At 35.4% G+C, this 17,122-nt stretch overlaps 1 protein-coding gene across 1 annotated transcript in view; it reads left to right on the plus strand.

The window, feature by feature from the left end:
* Hcn1 (hyperpolarization activated cyclic nucleotide gated potassium channel 1) overlaps positions 1–17,122 on the plus strand; it is a 372,838-nt gene that overhangs the window by 319,581 nt on the left and 36,135 nt on the right. The window contains exon 6 of the mRNA XM_027401418.2: positions 7,566–7,806. Coding sequence (XP_027257219.2) covers positions 7,566–7,806 — 241 coding nt within the window. The remainder of the gene's footprint in view (positions 1–7,565; positions 7,807–17,122) is intronic.

The following is a 17,122-nucleotide window of genomic DNA, read 5'->3' on the forward strand; positions in this document are numbered from 1 at the left end:
CAAGAATGTCTTCTTGTTTGGGATGATTTCCTTGTATATTTAATTAAACATGTTGTAGTTTAGGAGTCAAACCATCAAATGAATGTTAGTTGAGAATGTGAAAGAGGGGAAAGCTTTTCTTCAAAATAACTGCCAATGCTTCCTTTCATTTAAATTGAATGTAAATGTAAATCACAGTTCACTTCAACTTAATTTTATCAATAAAGGACCTTTATTGTGTCTCATAATTTATCTCTTGAATATTGCCAAAACTATTTTTATTGTTTATAATTAACTTATGTTGAATACATGCATGCATAACTTCCTCCCTCAAACCTAGATTTAGGCTTCCGGGTACTCACTTATTTTAGGAACCATACTTGCCTATGTAAGTAGAGACTTTGAGTCATATCCCCTAAAGGTTTAGATTCAGATTCTGTAAACCTGGACTACAGCCTAGTATACTACATTTTAGAAAAATTCCATAAATACATCTGTGGGCCTACTGATTTCTTCTAAAGAATATCAGAGATGGAAAATGTCATATTTGACAGGTCATTCAAGATACTTCCACCCAATTGGTTCCTGTCTATCTGAGCATCATTCCCTATATGAGGGCCATACCTGCCAATGATCATTAGTATGTTCTGTTGATGCTTAAGCATTTTAAAATCATGTCTGTAAAGGCCAGTTCAACCCAATGATCTTCTCTGTACTGAATGCTATGTTAGAAAATTCAGCTTTTCTTGCAGATCTCCTGGGGTTTAAGGACTGCTCATAGCCTGAAGGAACATGGAATATGCTAGAAACCCTTAACACAATAGCAAAATGTTTTTATTCTTTTTCTTTAAGTTTTTAGTGTTCATCACTTTCATATGTTGCCTCAAATTCTTCAAGTAATGGTCTCATGTAAATGACTTCCTTAGAAGTAAGGTCACTTAAAATTAACTGTGGTTAGCCACTGCAGTATATTTATTTGTTCTTCTGGGAATCTTGGGATCTAAGTCTTATTTTTCAAGGATCAAATTAAACCATGATTCAGCATTAGTCTATAGAAGATAAACATTGTGTCACCAACAGGGGAAGTCTCAAAGACAGAGAGAACAATATGAGACCTCTAGAGAGTCCTCAAACAAAAAACTGGGAAAGGGCACAAGCACGTCCTCGAGTGGAAGAGAAAAGCCTTGGAGGGATTTGGGATATATCCTTAATGGATGTGCTTCAAAGCAGTAAACATTTGCTGCTTTTGTAGAGGAACCATGTTCAGTCCCCAGCCCCCATCCGGCAGCTCACAAGTCTGTAACTAGAATTCCAGCCATTCTGACACATTTGTCTGGTTTCTGTGGGCACTGGTCACACATGGCTCACCTGGCTCTCATGTATACATGCAAAGGAAGTATTCATACACACAGATATTTTTAAATAAAGAAGGGGTAAATTATTCATGAGTTAAGGTAGAGAAAGTTCAGAGATTCCAGGAATGAACTGGACTTTTACCAGAATTTGGCTACTGATTACCTTTTTCTGCCCTTGTATAAAAATTTAGGATGTGGTATTACAGATACACAACATTAGCAGGAAAATCTACAAAGCAAAGTAAAGGATAGTTAGCAGCAAGCTAAGCTACCCAATTCAGTCTCAGCTGGTTTTCAGTAGTCACATTTCTTCTCTGAGCTGTCACTTGTCATCCTTCTATAGTACAGATCTGTGGTTGTTTCAACTCTGAGTTACCATACAGCTCACTACTGTCCTCATATGCCTCTCTAAGCTGCATCACTTGTACTTCTTCTTCATCTTGCAGAATATTTCACTGGAAGTTTAAATGTCTAGAAAAGTATTGTGCCACTTTCCTTTTAAAATACTATTGTGCAGGGCATCAGTTACTTTATAATACTGTTCACCATCCATTAGAAATGTAATATGAATCCATAAGTCACTTTAAGTTTGCTAATGGTTAGTTACATTAATGATAAACAAAAATGTGAATTTATATACAATATATTTATTTAAAATGAGATTTCATGTCAGGTGGAGGTGGCACACACATTTAATCCCAGCACTCGGGAGGCAGAGGCAGGGGGATCTTTGTGAGTTCAAGACCAGCCTGGTCTACAAGAGCTAGTTCCAGGACAGCCTCCAAAGCCACAGAGAAAACCTGTCTTAAAAAACCAAAAAAAAAATGAGATTTCAGAATGCAGTCTATATAAAATCTTCATTAAAGTGAGAGTTTTTGTTTCTTAATGTCTACAGACAACAATCTGGAGCACATTTGTGTTTTTATAACACATCTTGATTTGGATGCCAGATTTCCTCAGAAACAACCTATATGTAGATTACGTATACTTCACAGCTGAAAGAGTGTGTTTGCCTGGCCAAGATCTTCCAGACAGGTTTTTCTAAATAATGAAGCTGACAAGTTTTGAACTTTAAGCTTAAATTGATTAGAATTCAGTAAACTGAAAATTCAATTTATCAGTCACTCTAGCCACACTTCAGTAACTCCATTTGTCTGGTGACCCCAATGGTAAGCAACAACGCTCTGAGAATGACAATATACTTCTCTAAAGACTGGCTTCATTTCCTGAATTATATGTGATTATTGTTAAATTACTTCTTTGAGACCTATTTGCCTCATCTCTATGATTCTGTTAATGATGTAACTGTTCACTGAGTTTTTAATTATAGTTAAATGAGAAAACATAGTGTTTAAAAAACATGATGTGTCATCATCACTGTGATACTAGGACACAGTTGATTAGTTATGAACCAGCGGTTCTTACACTTTTCCTAGTAGTAGTCTGTTTGGAAAACTACTAAAAGCTCCCATCTAGTCCTATAAGAAACTTAACAGTATCCTAGTCAGCGTTTCTGTTGCTGTGATGAACTACCATGACCAAATGCAAATTGGAGAAGAAAGGAACCAAAGGCAAATTGGAGAGAAAAGGGTTTATTTGGCTTACACTTCCATATCATTGGCACTGAAGGAAGTCGGGACAGGAACTCAAACAGGCCTGGAATTTGATGAAGAGGCCATGGGTGGGATGAGGGCATTTACTGGCTTTTCCCTGTGACTTGCTCAGCCTGCTTTCTTAAAGAACCCAGAAACACCAGTACAGGGTTGTCCATATGCACAATGGGCTGGGTTCTCCTCCATTGATCACTAATTTAGAAAATGCCCTACAAGCTTATCTAATTATAGCCAACACTAAAGGAGACATTTTTCTCAGTTGAGTTTCCTTCCTTTCAGATGACTATAGCTTGTGTCGAGGTGACATAAAAGTAGCAAGCATACATAGTCTACTTATGTTTGTATTTATCCTCTGCAGGGTCAAGGCAGTCACTGTAGTCTGTTTCCTCACAATCCAAATTTGTTTATTTTTTAATTAAAATCTAATCACATCTTCTCTCCCCTGCCTCTTAATTGTTCTACCCCTTTCTTGTTGCTTCTCCCTACCTAGTTCATGGTGGCCTCTTCTTTAATCCATTTTGATATATATATATATATATATATATATATATGTGTGTGTGTGTGTGTGTGTGTGTGTGTGTGTGTGTGTGTAAATGAATCAATATCTGAATACCACCTGCTTTTTCTGTTCAGAATTCCTTAAACATAAAATTGTCTAGGGTTGCATTTCTTGGGTGCTTACATTTTGTAGATAGTCAGCCATGGATGCCCAGTACTTCACATAAGAATATACCACTGGATTTGTTTTTAAAAAAGTAAATTCTGGCAGGCCTGTGTTCTTGCTCACCAGCATCATTCTGAATCACTTAGTTACGTTTCATGACATTTTCTCTTTTCTGCTCTAACTGCTATTCCAAATTTGTGGTGAAAAACAGGAAGTGCTTCCTGTTTACTCAACGTATACTTGATCATATAAGACAAAATTAATTTAACACTTGAAATAAATGTTTTTCTTAGTTTACAAAAGGTTTTGAGTAAATATATTAGAGCAGCTATTGACCAAGGCACACTTTGAATCTCACATATAAAATGCAAGTTTTTTGTGAATATATTATTAAATATAATTATGTTTTTTTAAAAATACCTCAATAATAAATGAATCATCATTAAATAATCTGTCAAGAAGACATGTATACTACTTAAATATATTCAAAGTAGTCAAAATTAAATAGTCTGAAACAGGCATTTAGGAAAAATAAAGGAATGATAGTCTCAATTGTGTAAAATTGGAAAGAACTTATGCTAAAAGTGATTTTAGTTTTTCATTCTACTGCTCAGACATTTGCAAACTATGAAGGTTTAGATTGTGCGGGTGTCTAGTCTTTGCTACTTTGATCTAAGTTGAAAAAGCAAGGCTGAATAAACTTGGTTAATTTATCTGAATATACTTTGATCTTGTGAACTGGGCCAAGGCTTTCCTCTCTTTCATTTTGTTCTCTCCTATATATGTGGGAACATAGAAAACAAATTTCAATTTATTCTTAAATTATTTTCTCCTAGCAAAAAAAATAATAGTAAGGCACTGTGTATAAGTACATAATTACTGAATCTTGTTATTTGTCCTTTTCTTCTGAATTCCTAAATTGCATTCAGATTAAATTGTGATGTCCCTTCTGAGATTTTACAAAAAGAGCCAGACATATCTACTATCAAAGGAAAAAAAACTAGCTGAAATATTTTTTAAAGCAAGAAATACAAAGATGTCACTGACAAAGCATGAAGGCGTTTGATTTAGTCACAGTGGACCTTATGGCACAAGACACAGCTACATCATGTCCCCACTGCCACAATAAGCAACAAATAGCAGTCTCCCTTTTTTATGCATTCTTCTTTTACAGTTCAGAGACCTCAAATACAACTGTGCTACCTATAGTAAGATAGGATAGTTGTAAGAAATAGGAAGATACTAATTGCAAATTGTGTTTTTTAAACTGTCACAAACTGGAATACACATTTTGCTGCTCACAGAAACACTGCACGGAGGTTTTAGAAAGCACTGTTTTGTTTTGTTTTTCAATTTGGCAGGCTGTGAAAGTTCTTATAGATACAGAAGTCCAATGATGAGCCATTGGTTTGTTTTCTTTGTAATCATGTCTGTAAAATAATCTCAAAATAGCTGCCCTACAAGACAACCAGTTTCTGGCTGTCTTTTAACTTCATAGTTTAAGGTGATTTCAAATACTGATGGTAACAGTGGCTGTTTGTAATCGATCAGAAATCTTAAACTGTCGAAATTCCAAATAAGTAATCCAGGTCCCTGACACTTAAACTATTCCCTCCTCTTTTAAGAGTGTGGTCATACATAATTTTTAATAACTTCTATGAAATGGGTCAACAAGTATTACATGAAACAGTTTGGTTGTGATAAAAGTTATTGTTTATAAAGTATTAAAGATGACACATGAAACTCAATATCTTAGTTATTTTTCAGTTGCTGTGGTCTGACACCATGACAAAGGCAACTTAGAAAAGTAGTTAATTTAAGGACAGACCACTCCAAAAGATTCGATTCTCTGACCACAATGGCTGGATCATGGCAGCAGACACGCACGCATGGTTCTGAAATAGTAGATGAGAGTTTACATGTAGAGATAATACCCACTATGCAGAGAGAGAGAGAGAGAGAGAGAGAGAGAGAGAGAGAGAGAGAGAGAGAGAGAGCACTAATTGGAAATGGCTCCAGCTTTTGAAACCTCAAAAGCCAATCTCAGTTATACAACTACTTCAATAAGGCCACACCTTCTAATCCTTATCAAACAGTTCTAATATATGAGCCTATGGGAGCCATTCTCATTCAAACCACCACACTCCTCTAGGGCATTAATTATCAAAAATGAAATTATCCACCTTAAAAATGTCCCTAAATATATCTAATTTATCTTTTGAGTACAACTAATCCAGGCTATTGAATGAGAAACAAAATGAGACAATTATGGTAGCATTCTTTAATAAAAACATACTGGGTAATGAAGTTTCACTGACTACAGATTGACCAGCTGTCCTGTTTTCAATATTGAGAAACATTAAGAGGTAATAATTAAGAAGTCTCTAAGCCTGTGTGCCTTGGTAATGTCTCTCTTAGTTCCTCGACGGAAGTTACCGAGTCTTCTGTATAAATGTAAAAATACTGAGCATGTTTGAGGTGGGAATTTAGCAATGTTACAACAGCCTCATTTGTTAAGAGTATTCTGTGATTCAGTTGTGCAATCATGGTAATTATATTTATAGCTACCGTGCTGAAAACATTTTAGAGCTATGCTCTTTAGAATAATAATAAGCATCATAGCAACAGAGTTAGTTGTTTCACAAAATGCCACTTTTATAATGATTGTTACCAACAGAGAATTAAAATGTGCTTATTTTAAATTGAACTTACTTTCTAATTTATGCATAAAACATACAAATTATAGATGTTCATGAGATGTGTAATACATGTATACTTTGTGGACTCCTCAAATCAAGGTAAACATACTTAGTTTCTTAAAGCATTTGTTATTCTATGGCATAAATATTCAAAATTATTTACCCTAGCTTTCAGAAATATACACAGTACACGTTGCAGTCATGTTGTCATTGGTATCATTGTGGTCTGCTGCAATCGCACACTAGAATTTCTTCATGATATCAAACTGTAACTTAGTATCCTGCACTCAACCTCTTGTTAATCTCTCCTTCCTTTCTCTCTCAGCTTCTATGGAATGAACTGTTCCAGATCATACATCAGAAGAAACTTGTGTGGCATGTTTTTTTCTGTATTTAGTTTATTTTTAACATAATGGTCTCCAATAACATTCATTGTCCCAAATGACAGAAATTCACCATTTTTTTTGGCTGATTAATGTCCTGTTGTATGTGTTTATAACATTTTCCTTATTCAACACCTAGAAATGTTTACATATGCCAAGACAATATCGGGAAGTCTTGTGAAATAACACCAAGAACTCCAGTTTAGGCCTTGGCACTAACATATTTTTCCAAATAGAGCTTTCAAATGCTTTAATTTTGTTAATACTCTCATTTAATTTTGCTTCTATCTCCTATGTGAGGTGAATTTAGTTTCTATACTTCTTAAACAAGACTACAAATTCATCACAACTCTGGTTTTTATATTCTTTTATGAAAGGTACCTTTGATAGGTTCTTATATGAAGGGGTTAAAAAATTTCCATAATGGTAATGTTTGCATTACCATTGTGTATTCCAACATTTGCAATAACACATTTTCCTATATCGCTGTTAAATCTAGCGCAAGACACGAATATTTCTAATCTGAACTAGATTCTGCAAAATAAAGCCAAACCTGTAGATCTTCTGACTGTCTACATTTAAGTTGTAATTTCAAATGCTAAATAAGTAAGAATAATAAAGTTGATATTGTATTATTTAATTAATGTATTGTTTAATATCTATTGTATTTCTCTACTACACTAAGTGCTGGAATGAAACTTAATACAGATAAAACCAAGCTTATTACATTGGTGGACTCTACCTTACATATATTGTTATAAATGTAAATTATCCATTATTCTGTATATATGTTTTTTAAATGTCAGCATATACTTTTCTTCCAGATATGACTCAATTTCCTCTTCTTTTGTGCTCACTTTTGCTACCTTTAGGAAATAGTCAACTTCAACTGCCGGAAACTGGTGGCTACGATGCCTCTCTTTGCTAACGCGGATCCCAATTTTGTGACTGCCATGCTGAGCAAGCTGAGATTTGAGGTGTTCCAGCCTGGAGACTACATCATTCGAGAAGGGGCTGTGGGGAAGAAAATGTATTTCATCCAGCATGGTGTTGCTGGTGTCATCACCAAGTCCAGTAAAGAAATGAAGTTGACAGATGGATCTTACTTCGGAGGTCAGTAAATATACTGTGCAAGGTAAATCAAACACCTCTGAGATGTCCGTCCTGAGGCTTTCAGGGGTGGCGCGTATCTGTAGATTTGGGATATGAGCTTGTCCTTCAATTCTTGCAAAAAGATTTGGAATGCATCTATATTTCAGGGTCACAAGTTCCATAAAGGCTTATGTATAGTCATGTACAGTCCTACATACACTAACAAGGGCAGAGTTGTAACCATTTTATCTTTAACTAGATAATGTTGGATGAAAGTAACAAGAGAGTGCATTTTTTTCCCTCACCCAAAAGTCACCAGAGTGTTGGATGACACTTTTCATAGCAGTTATTGGGGCCTCCTATGTTGCCGTATCAAGATTTTGAGTTTTGTTATTTTGTGTTTATTCCTTTATTTTAACATACACAAAACTTTCTTCCTTAACATTCTAATGTTTTATGGGTATAGCAAGAAAAGAAGGAAAGCCAGAAGCAGATCTTTAGATTTACTGCTAAAAGTTACCATCATCACTATAGTTCACTTATAATTGATAGAATTCAAAGTGTCACCCCTAGCACTAAATAAGGGACAGAAATTCACATTGTTGTTGGGCAGTAACTTATGAGGTTGAAAAACCTCATTATTTGGTTTGTTTCTAACATGGTTATTGTAAAATGCATGTTTATGTTTATATACATATGCAAAAAGTCCCCTTTAAGAAAGAAGAGTTACTGTCTAAATATTTTAAGGGGAATGTGTGATTAATATCTGACTAGGTGACAAATATGTTGAAAAAACTTAGAAAGGAAATTTTAAAGCACATTGTGATTACAAGTAGATTTATGGAACCAGCAAGGTAGCCCAACAGGTAAAGGAGCTTGCTGCCAAGACTTGTGACCTGAATTGGCTGCCTGAAACCCATGTGGTACAAGGAGAGAATTGACACCTACAAGCTGTCTCTTGACCTCCACACATGAACCTTTCCACATGTGTGTCCACTCAAATAACACGAATAAATAAATGTAAACTAAGATAAGAATGGGTTTGTGTTACATTGACAAGCCTTGTGGATTCACAACCACATTTAATTACTGTTTTATTTAGTAACATGAATTCAGTAACACGGTTTTCTGTGAAGACTGGGTGGGGATGGGTTCAACCACTAGTGAAGTCAGCATAGCAGTGAAAGTCATTGTGTTGAGACACGCATCATTTCCAGGATAAAAGTCATTTTCTCGCTGGGCACTGGTGGCACATGCCTTTAATCCCAGCACTCGGGAGGCAGATGCACTCAGATCTCTGTGAGTTCAAGGCCAGCCTGTTCTCCAGAGTGAGTGCCAGGATAGACTCCAAAGCTACACAGAGAAACCCTGTCTCAAAAAACAAAACAAAACAAAAATTCCTCTATTGTATGACTTAGTGATGCTGCTCTTCTGTCCATAAGTGAGAATCAGCTATAATTGTGTTGTTATTGTGGTGACTGTAGAATCTTCTAGGTCACTTTGGATATTAGCTTTTGCTAACCTTTTAGGAAAATAAATATAACTTTGTTCACATTTTTCTAATTCATTCTCTCTGGTTTATGTGCTTTGTAAGGAAAAGCATGACAATAAAGCACCATTCTCATCAGATCATGTAACAGTCATGGAGCATTAGCTGTACTACTTACTGCTGTTGATATTTGATTCAGCCAGGTTGTTCTGAGCAGAAACTTTATTCTCTGCTATTCTTTTTTTACTAGCCATATATATCACCATATGAAGTATACTCTAATATGACTTCATTGTATGACTCGGGTTGATGACATGTTTCATCACATGATGCCTATGTGTCCTTTAAAATCGGGTTCTATTTGCTTGATCTGTGCTCACTTTGTGCTCTGTTTTCTGTTTAGTCTGCAAAAGGCTCATGGGGAATTTTTTTTTTTTACAGTTCAGTGTTCTTCATGTGTCCAAAGGTTCCTTCCTTCAATTGTTGGACACTAGTGTTTTAACTCAAAGATTTTGACATTAAGAATGTTCATATTATTTCTCTGTCATTATAGCTAAGGTTTCTTAGCTAGATAAAGAAATGTTCCACACATCTACTTGTGGACAGACACACACGTGTGTGCACATGTGCACAAACAACAACATCCTGTATTTGTACATACGTCTTTTTTCTATAATCATCTGCTAAAGAGAGTTCTTACTAATGTTTTCAAATTTAATCCATTACCATATGGAGTGGTCTGGTCAAATACCTATATTTTTTTCTTTTTCTTTCTTTTTCTTTTTGAGACAGTCTTTCTCTGTGTAGTCATGGCTGTCCTGGAACTCAGAGGTCTGACTGCTTCTGCCTCCTGAGTGCTGGGATTAAAGGTGTGTGCCACCATGCCCAGGTTCCACTACCTATTCTTATTTGTAACTCCTTATTCACTAGCCAAGATTCTATGCCCCTCGTAAGTTTGTGTCCAATTTAGGTGTAGATGTATAATTATTCCATAAAAGACAACTTGCAGGTCTATGAGAAACAGCTTTTATCACCTAGAGTAAAGTTGTATCAGTAAATTTTGCCTCGGTTCTTACAGACTCCCTGGACTTCCAAAAGCACTGAAGTCAGTATCTTATTTTTCCATCTCTCAGTGACACTGTTTCATACAATTATTAAGTATTATAGCATATCACCCAGTGACTTAGGTAGGATTTCTGTTGTTGTGATGAAGCACCATGACCAAAAGGCCAAGTTGGGGAGGAAAGGGTTTATTTGGCTTACACTTCCACATTGTGGTTCATTGTTAAAGGAAACCAGGATGGGAACTCAAACAGGAAAGGAACCTGGATGCAGAAGCTTATAAAGAAGTCATTTGGGAAGAAACAATCCATTTTTTACTGTTGTTAAACATAATAGTAGTTGAAAGTTGTTTTGGATTTTTTCTAGGTTTCTTGATTATATTGAGGGTAGTCTCCATAATTATTTTAAGTAATAAATGGAATCTTCATCTTGTCCATTTTGTCTGTGTGGTTTAGAATAAATATATTTTATTTTACTATTATTTTGTTCATTCTAAATAAAATTGATCATAGTTTCTTTTCATCCTTGTTTTGTAATTGATTACATTTAAATATTGAATTTTGATTCCCATTCACAAGATAATTTTCAATCATTAAAGTTTATAAAGGAGTTAGATTGGATTTGCCTAAACTTTTGTGATTAGTTCCACCAGAAATATTTCTCTTTTCTTTTTCTTTCCCTTAATGTATTTTCTGAGCTTTGAATTAGGCTAATTCGCACTTCAGCAAATGGATTTATAAGTTTCTCTCCCTGCTCCTTTTTCTGAAGAATTATTATCATTGCTTCTTTAAATATATTATAGAGTTCCCTAATGAAAACACTGGAAGCTAGCATTCATTTTTGCAAGGTTATTGCATATTTATTCAATTCCTTTATGGCAAAGATACCATGTTTATTCAGCTTACCTATTTCTCACTGTGTAAATTTGGTTAGTCTGACTCATCTACAACATTATTCAGTATTCCCATTAGTACATGGTCCAAATAAATGAGTATGAGACAGATGCTCAATGTCTGCTGGGCAAATGTATAGGCACCAGAGATACAGAAATGAGTAAAAGAGATCAAGTATCCTACAACTAACTTTTAACTTGGCGATTGTTTTAAGAGGCTCAGAAACTATTAAAAATTGTAAGCTGTTTTGTTAGATGATGAAGAGAAATGCTTTTGGAAAATTAATGCAGGGAATATAAGAAATGCCTCCCATCTCCTACAGTCATGGAAGGAATTAGAATGTGGACGTGTGGAATTAAGGGAAGTTCCAGACTTCTTAGTGAGTAATGATGGTCAACATAGGAACAGGGCCTGATGATGATTGTTCTCACTGCTCAGGTCAGATGGATGGTGATAGAGTCAATGCTCAGGTCCAGGTAATAAGGTGCTATAGGGGTAACTGTCTGGCTGATAGAGAAAAAGAGTTCCAAGACTCCTTGATTCCTCTTTGGAGATAAATTATGTAACCTTAATTTTCTTTTACAAGTGAGGAAATTGAAAGGATCTCAGAAAACATCCCAGTCCTCTGCATTATATAGTCTTTCTGCAGCAACTTCCAAGAGGTTTCCTGAGCCTTAGGTATCAACTGGGGATGGAAACCACATGGTCAGTTGATCTTTGCATTTGATCAGTTGTGGATTTCTGTAATAATCTCTATCTGTTGGTAAAAAGAAAACTTCTTTGATGAGGATTGGGTCTTCTACTTACCTGTGAACATAACAAGTATTAACAATGCAGCTAGATTTAATGGTTTATGAAAGTAGGCACTACTCTAAATTCTATAATGTCATGAGTCATGGTCAGGTTTACTAGACATGAATTCCTTCTGATTGCCTGGGCCTTGTGTCTAATTACATAGCAACTGTTTGCTGACAAGGTATAAGTGCTACCTTTGGGTATATGTCACCATATTGGTAATTGTTGTGTGTCATATAGGACAAGAAAGCTACACTTACGGAATCTTAACAATGTGGTAGTCTAAACAAGACCTAAACAAAGGTTTCAGGTGACAAGTCAATGTGGATGGAAGAAATCACATGCAAACCCATCCCTAGATGAAGAGCTACAAAAAATACAGAGGGAAAGAGTCTTCCTTTGGAATAAGCTCTCTAATTTGCTATCCAATACCAAGTGGCCAGTCCTAGAAGCATATACATACAGACATACATACAGACATACATACATACATACAGGGAACAATAAATGGATTCAGCAGGTTATATATACATGTGTGCATATATATATAGCAATAATAATAAAAGAAAGAATAATAAATGATAAAAATAGTGATAATACATGAAGATGTAAGGAGGGCTAGAAGCAGAGGAATGGGAACAGTTAGATGGAGGAGAAGGATATGGTAATAGGGGATTGAAGACAATCATAGAATATTATATACATTTAAGAAATTTCATAATGAAACATGTTGTTTTGCACCATTAACAAAGGCTAATAAAAATGGAACCATGGATCAATAAATGGCACATAAAGGAATTGAGGCTCATATCAGTTAAACTGGATGTATACCTGGAATGAGACAAATCTCAGCTAAGCTTTGGAATTTGAGATTTCTGTGTTTTCTGTCTGTAGTACCTCTACTCCAGAGGGGCATTATTATCCTCTAGGTCTAGGATATTATAGATGGAACATTTGCACAGGCTTCACTTTCTCTTCAAAGCTGTCAATTATCCTTTTATGTCTGCATTTGCAATGGTCTTTTGAAAGCTCTTATGTGCTATCCAGTCTCCATTAAAGTAATAATACTGTTAAAATACTGTCCCCAGAAAAAGCAAAATCATTATGTTCCTCATTAAAATTGTAAATTACATATATCTGCACCAAATTTTCATGATCTCAAAGAAAAATAGTATTCCTAGGATAATGAAGTTAGTTATTATTATGAACTCAGTTATTATATGAACTCCAAACTTGAGATGTCCTCTGACATCTCAAGTTCCCCTGCCAGCCTGTGATTTATAAGTTCTTATGCCATGCTAAAAAGAATCAATACTCTTGTGAAGAAAATATTTCCTTTAAAGTTTCCTCAGTCTTGGTTATGGTGTCCAGCACTATGTTCTCTTTTAAAAGGGCTTGCCTACCTCCCATCCTTCTCTCTCTCTCTTTCTTTCTCCCCTCTCTCTATCTCTTCTTCTCTCTCCCTCCCTCTCCTTCTTTCCTCTCTCTCCCCCTCTTTCCTTTCTTCTCTCTCCTGCTGCTTGTCTCCTGCTGACCCCCCTTGCCTTTTCCCTTTTTATGATCCCTTTCCCTAATTTAAAAAAAGCCTCTGCTTGAACCCTGTCATATGGCATCTTTTTCTTAAATGCTGCTTTTCTTAAATTACAACATAAATAAACTGTAAATCTTGGCAGCTTGTAAGAGAAAGAGATTGAGAAAAGAAGGGAGGGCTATGTCTTTTAGTTAGCACTCAGGAAAGCAGTCATGCTTAACCATGAAGGCCAAGAAACAGGGGTGAGATTGAGAGAGTGAGCATAACCAGAAGGTGAAGGAAAGAGACATCTCATTAAGAAAGAGAAAACACTCCCAAAGTAAGAGTGGAGCGGTCTAGAAGAATGAAGAGGAAGCTCACAAAGGACAGGGTCACAGAATGTATGACTCTTTCTAAGACATTTATAAAGCATTCACTGCTCCTACTTCTGAATATTATATGCTTTTCTCACACATGCTGTGTTCATTACAGGAAGCCCATGTGAGGAATGGCTTCCAGTTTTTCTCTGAAAGCTTATATGAAGGAGATATTTATTCCTACCACATCCTTAGAATGCCTTTAGGTAAGTCAGCTTTCCTCAGGGCAGGTCTCCAGACCATATGACTGATGGGCCCAACTGGGTTAACATTTAAAAGAGAGACAATATTATGCAATGTCCTAGTCTTTAAAGCAGATGAAAATATCATATATGTACCAGGCTTTAACTTCCATCCTTTTGACTAAAAGGTAGTAGCTTTCCCTTAATGGGCCTCAACAAAGGTATGATATCCCTACTTACTCCAGAGTATTTTAAATCTTAAAGAGGGGTGATTGTGAAGCTTTTCTTTTAGTGTCACCAGAAAAATGGCAGAGGATATGAGGGTAGGGTCTCCATAGCTTCTACACCTATTAATGACTCTCTAGCTACCTAGCATGACCCCCTCAAGAGTTAAGACCTGAAAATAATTTAGGAGGTGGGCTTTTCATCATTCCAGCTACCTACTGAAAATAAAAGAATGATAACAAGAAACCTGTGTCCCTTAAATCCATCCATTTTGTCTGAACACAGGCAAAGCAGAACTGTACATACGATCAAGGAAGTTTGTTGATTCTAGCCAAGATTAAGAACAGAACCATCCTTATTAAAAGTCTTTACCCTAAAGTGTCATGACCAGTTTCTGTCTTGTGTTCTTATTAGTTAGATGAAAAAATTGTAGCCATCATCTATATTCCAATTCCACAGTTGTATTGTTTCACAAAGCAATTCATAAATGAACCAGTGAATATAAGAACCAAATCTAAATGTCTCATACACTTATGAAAGTCAGAATGAACATTACAATGTTTTATTTTGAAGTAATACTTCTGTATTGAAAATAGTAGAAAAGGAGGAAAAGACGAAAGCTTTAAAAGCCTACATAAACATGTTTTTGTATTGGAGCTGCTCACAAGGAACTACATTTGGAGCTTTTTAAATTAGCAATCAAAGCTAAATTTTAATCTCATTTAAAAACATCTCCATAAGCAAGGATATCTTCTAAAAGCGTAACTCTTACTCATCCCTATTTGTGCTCCATATCATTCTGGAGTTGCTAAATTTTAATATTCATCAACAACTGAGGAAGGGGTTGGTTTTCACTGAAGTGAGTGGTTCTATTGCAGATCGAAATAAGCCCAACAGGTTATGGTTCTCTTTAGAGTACCATCTTTCCTTTAATATTTAAAATATGTTTTTCTCTCTCTTTTGAAAATATAAATTGATGTTTTGATTATTAACACTCTTTGTTATTTATATTTTGTTTGTGTTATTTAAGTGATGAGTTTTATAATAATATGATAACAGTATGCTATTAAAGGAATTTGCGTCGAGGAAGAACAGATGGAAGATACTACTCCCACCTCCAAACATAGTATATAAAGCTCAGGAGGTAGAAGGAAGCCTGGCTTTCAGTTAGGCACACTGGAGGGAAAACCAGGCAGATTATACACCACCATTAGGGAGAGTGTAAGAGAAGTCCTCCTCTTGGATTTTATTTTTAATTTGCCTGCAGTTACGTGATTTCCAAGAAAGGCTCAGGTCCTACTCATGGGTTTTGCTCCACATGCATCTTGTATCATTCTGGGATGTGTCTGAATCAGATGTGGTAACTGTCTCTCAAAAAGTATAGCATCTGAATTCTTAGACAGTTGCTCCCAAATTCTGTATGATATGACCCAAACTATCTTCCTAAACTATCCTGACGATGCCCCACAGAAACACTGAATTCACTGGTCCTCATTTAAGCAAGGATAGTCCCCATGAACCTCAGTTTGCTTTTGGAATCATTTCACCTCTTCAGGCTGCTGCATGCTGGATACCTTTGTAAGATACAACTGAAGTGTGAACTGTTGATCCCTGCTTAGTGCTTTTCTCCTGCTGCTCTCATAGCACTCAATCTCTTCAACTATTTATTGATGTATGTTACTCTCAAGTGCTAATTAAGGAATTTCTGAGATTAAGACTTTATTTTTCTAACTTAAACTATGGAAAAAAGAAAAATGCCAGACAGTCACTAACCCTAATATTCTTGCTGTGAGAGGATGGATAAGAGATGGTTGGACAGGTGGATGATAAGAGATGGTTGGGTACACGGATATATTTTGACTTGACCCCACCTCCAGCCTTACATTTTCTTCTTTCGAGCTCTACCATTCAAGAAACATTCAAGTAACACATTCAGTTTAGATACTCTCTGTTAATCTATGTTTTATCTTAAAAAATGAAACCTACATAAGTCAAATTATAAACTGAGCTAAAAGAAACTAAAGAAAGTGTATGCTCCCATGATATTCACATGTAAACCTTGTAAAAAGTGCTTTCTAATTTTGAGCTAACCTCACTATCTTAAGGAGCAAATAAAAAAGCTCAAGAATTTAGGACAAAAGAGTCTAAAAACAATCTTGTCCAGAACATTTTTCTATGGAAAACTATATACCAGATAGATATATCTACTGTTGGTAATTAAGATAATCACAGATCATCACATAAAATCATTTCTATTAACACTGCATATGTAGTAAAGATTATGCTATTACTTTGTTGATATCTTCACCTTTAGTACCATAATTTTTACTAGATAAGCATAGAAGCGATCAAATATTATTTTAATGTAGTTTTGGAGTAATTACTTTTTGTTCATTTTTATTGTTATTTTGAGACATGATTTCGTGTGGCCCAAGCAGGTCATCAAATCACTCTGTAGTCATATTGTACTTCTTGTATCTCTGGATCCTGAGTGCTTGGAATATAGTTATTTATTACAACTCACATCAGTGAGGCCATTTTAATAGAATAAAGTTTCTATAGCCTAAAACAACTCTCAAATATTAATAAACAGCAATCTACTTATATATTTTAAATGTGTATATAGTCTCTCTGACATGTATAAGTCATTTAAAAACATCATTAATATGAATCAAATGGTTTCATCTCATATTTGGTGATGCCAAGCATAAAACTCACTACCTTTTGAATTTTGATGCCCACTCCCCCTAATTTTATATGATGAATTTATCATCTTCAAATGTTGATATTTCCTGAGTTTGGCT

This window comes from Cricetulus griseus, chromosome 2, assembly GCF_003668045.3.
Source record: "Cricetulus griseus strain 17A/GY chromosome 2, alternate assembly CriGri-PICRH-1.0, whole genome shotgun sequence".
NCBI classification, from domain to species: Eukaryota; Metazoa; Chordata; class Mammalia; order Rodentia; family Cricetidae; genus Cricetulus; species Cricetulus griseus.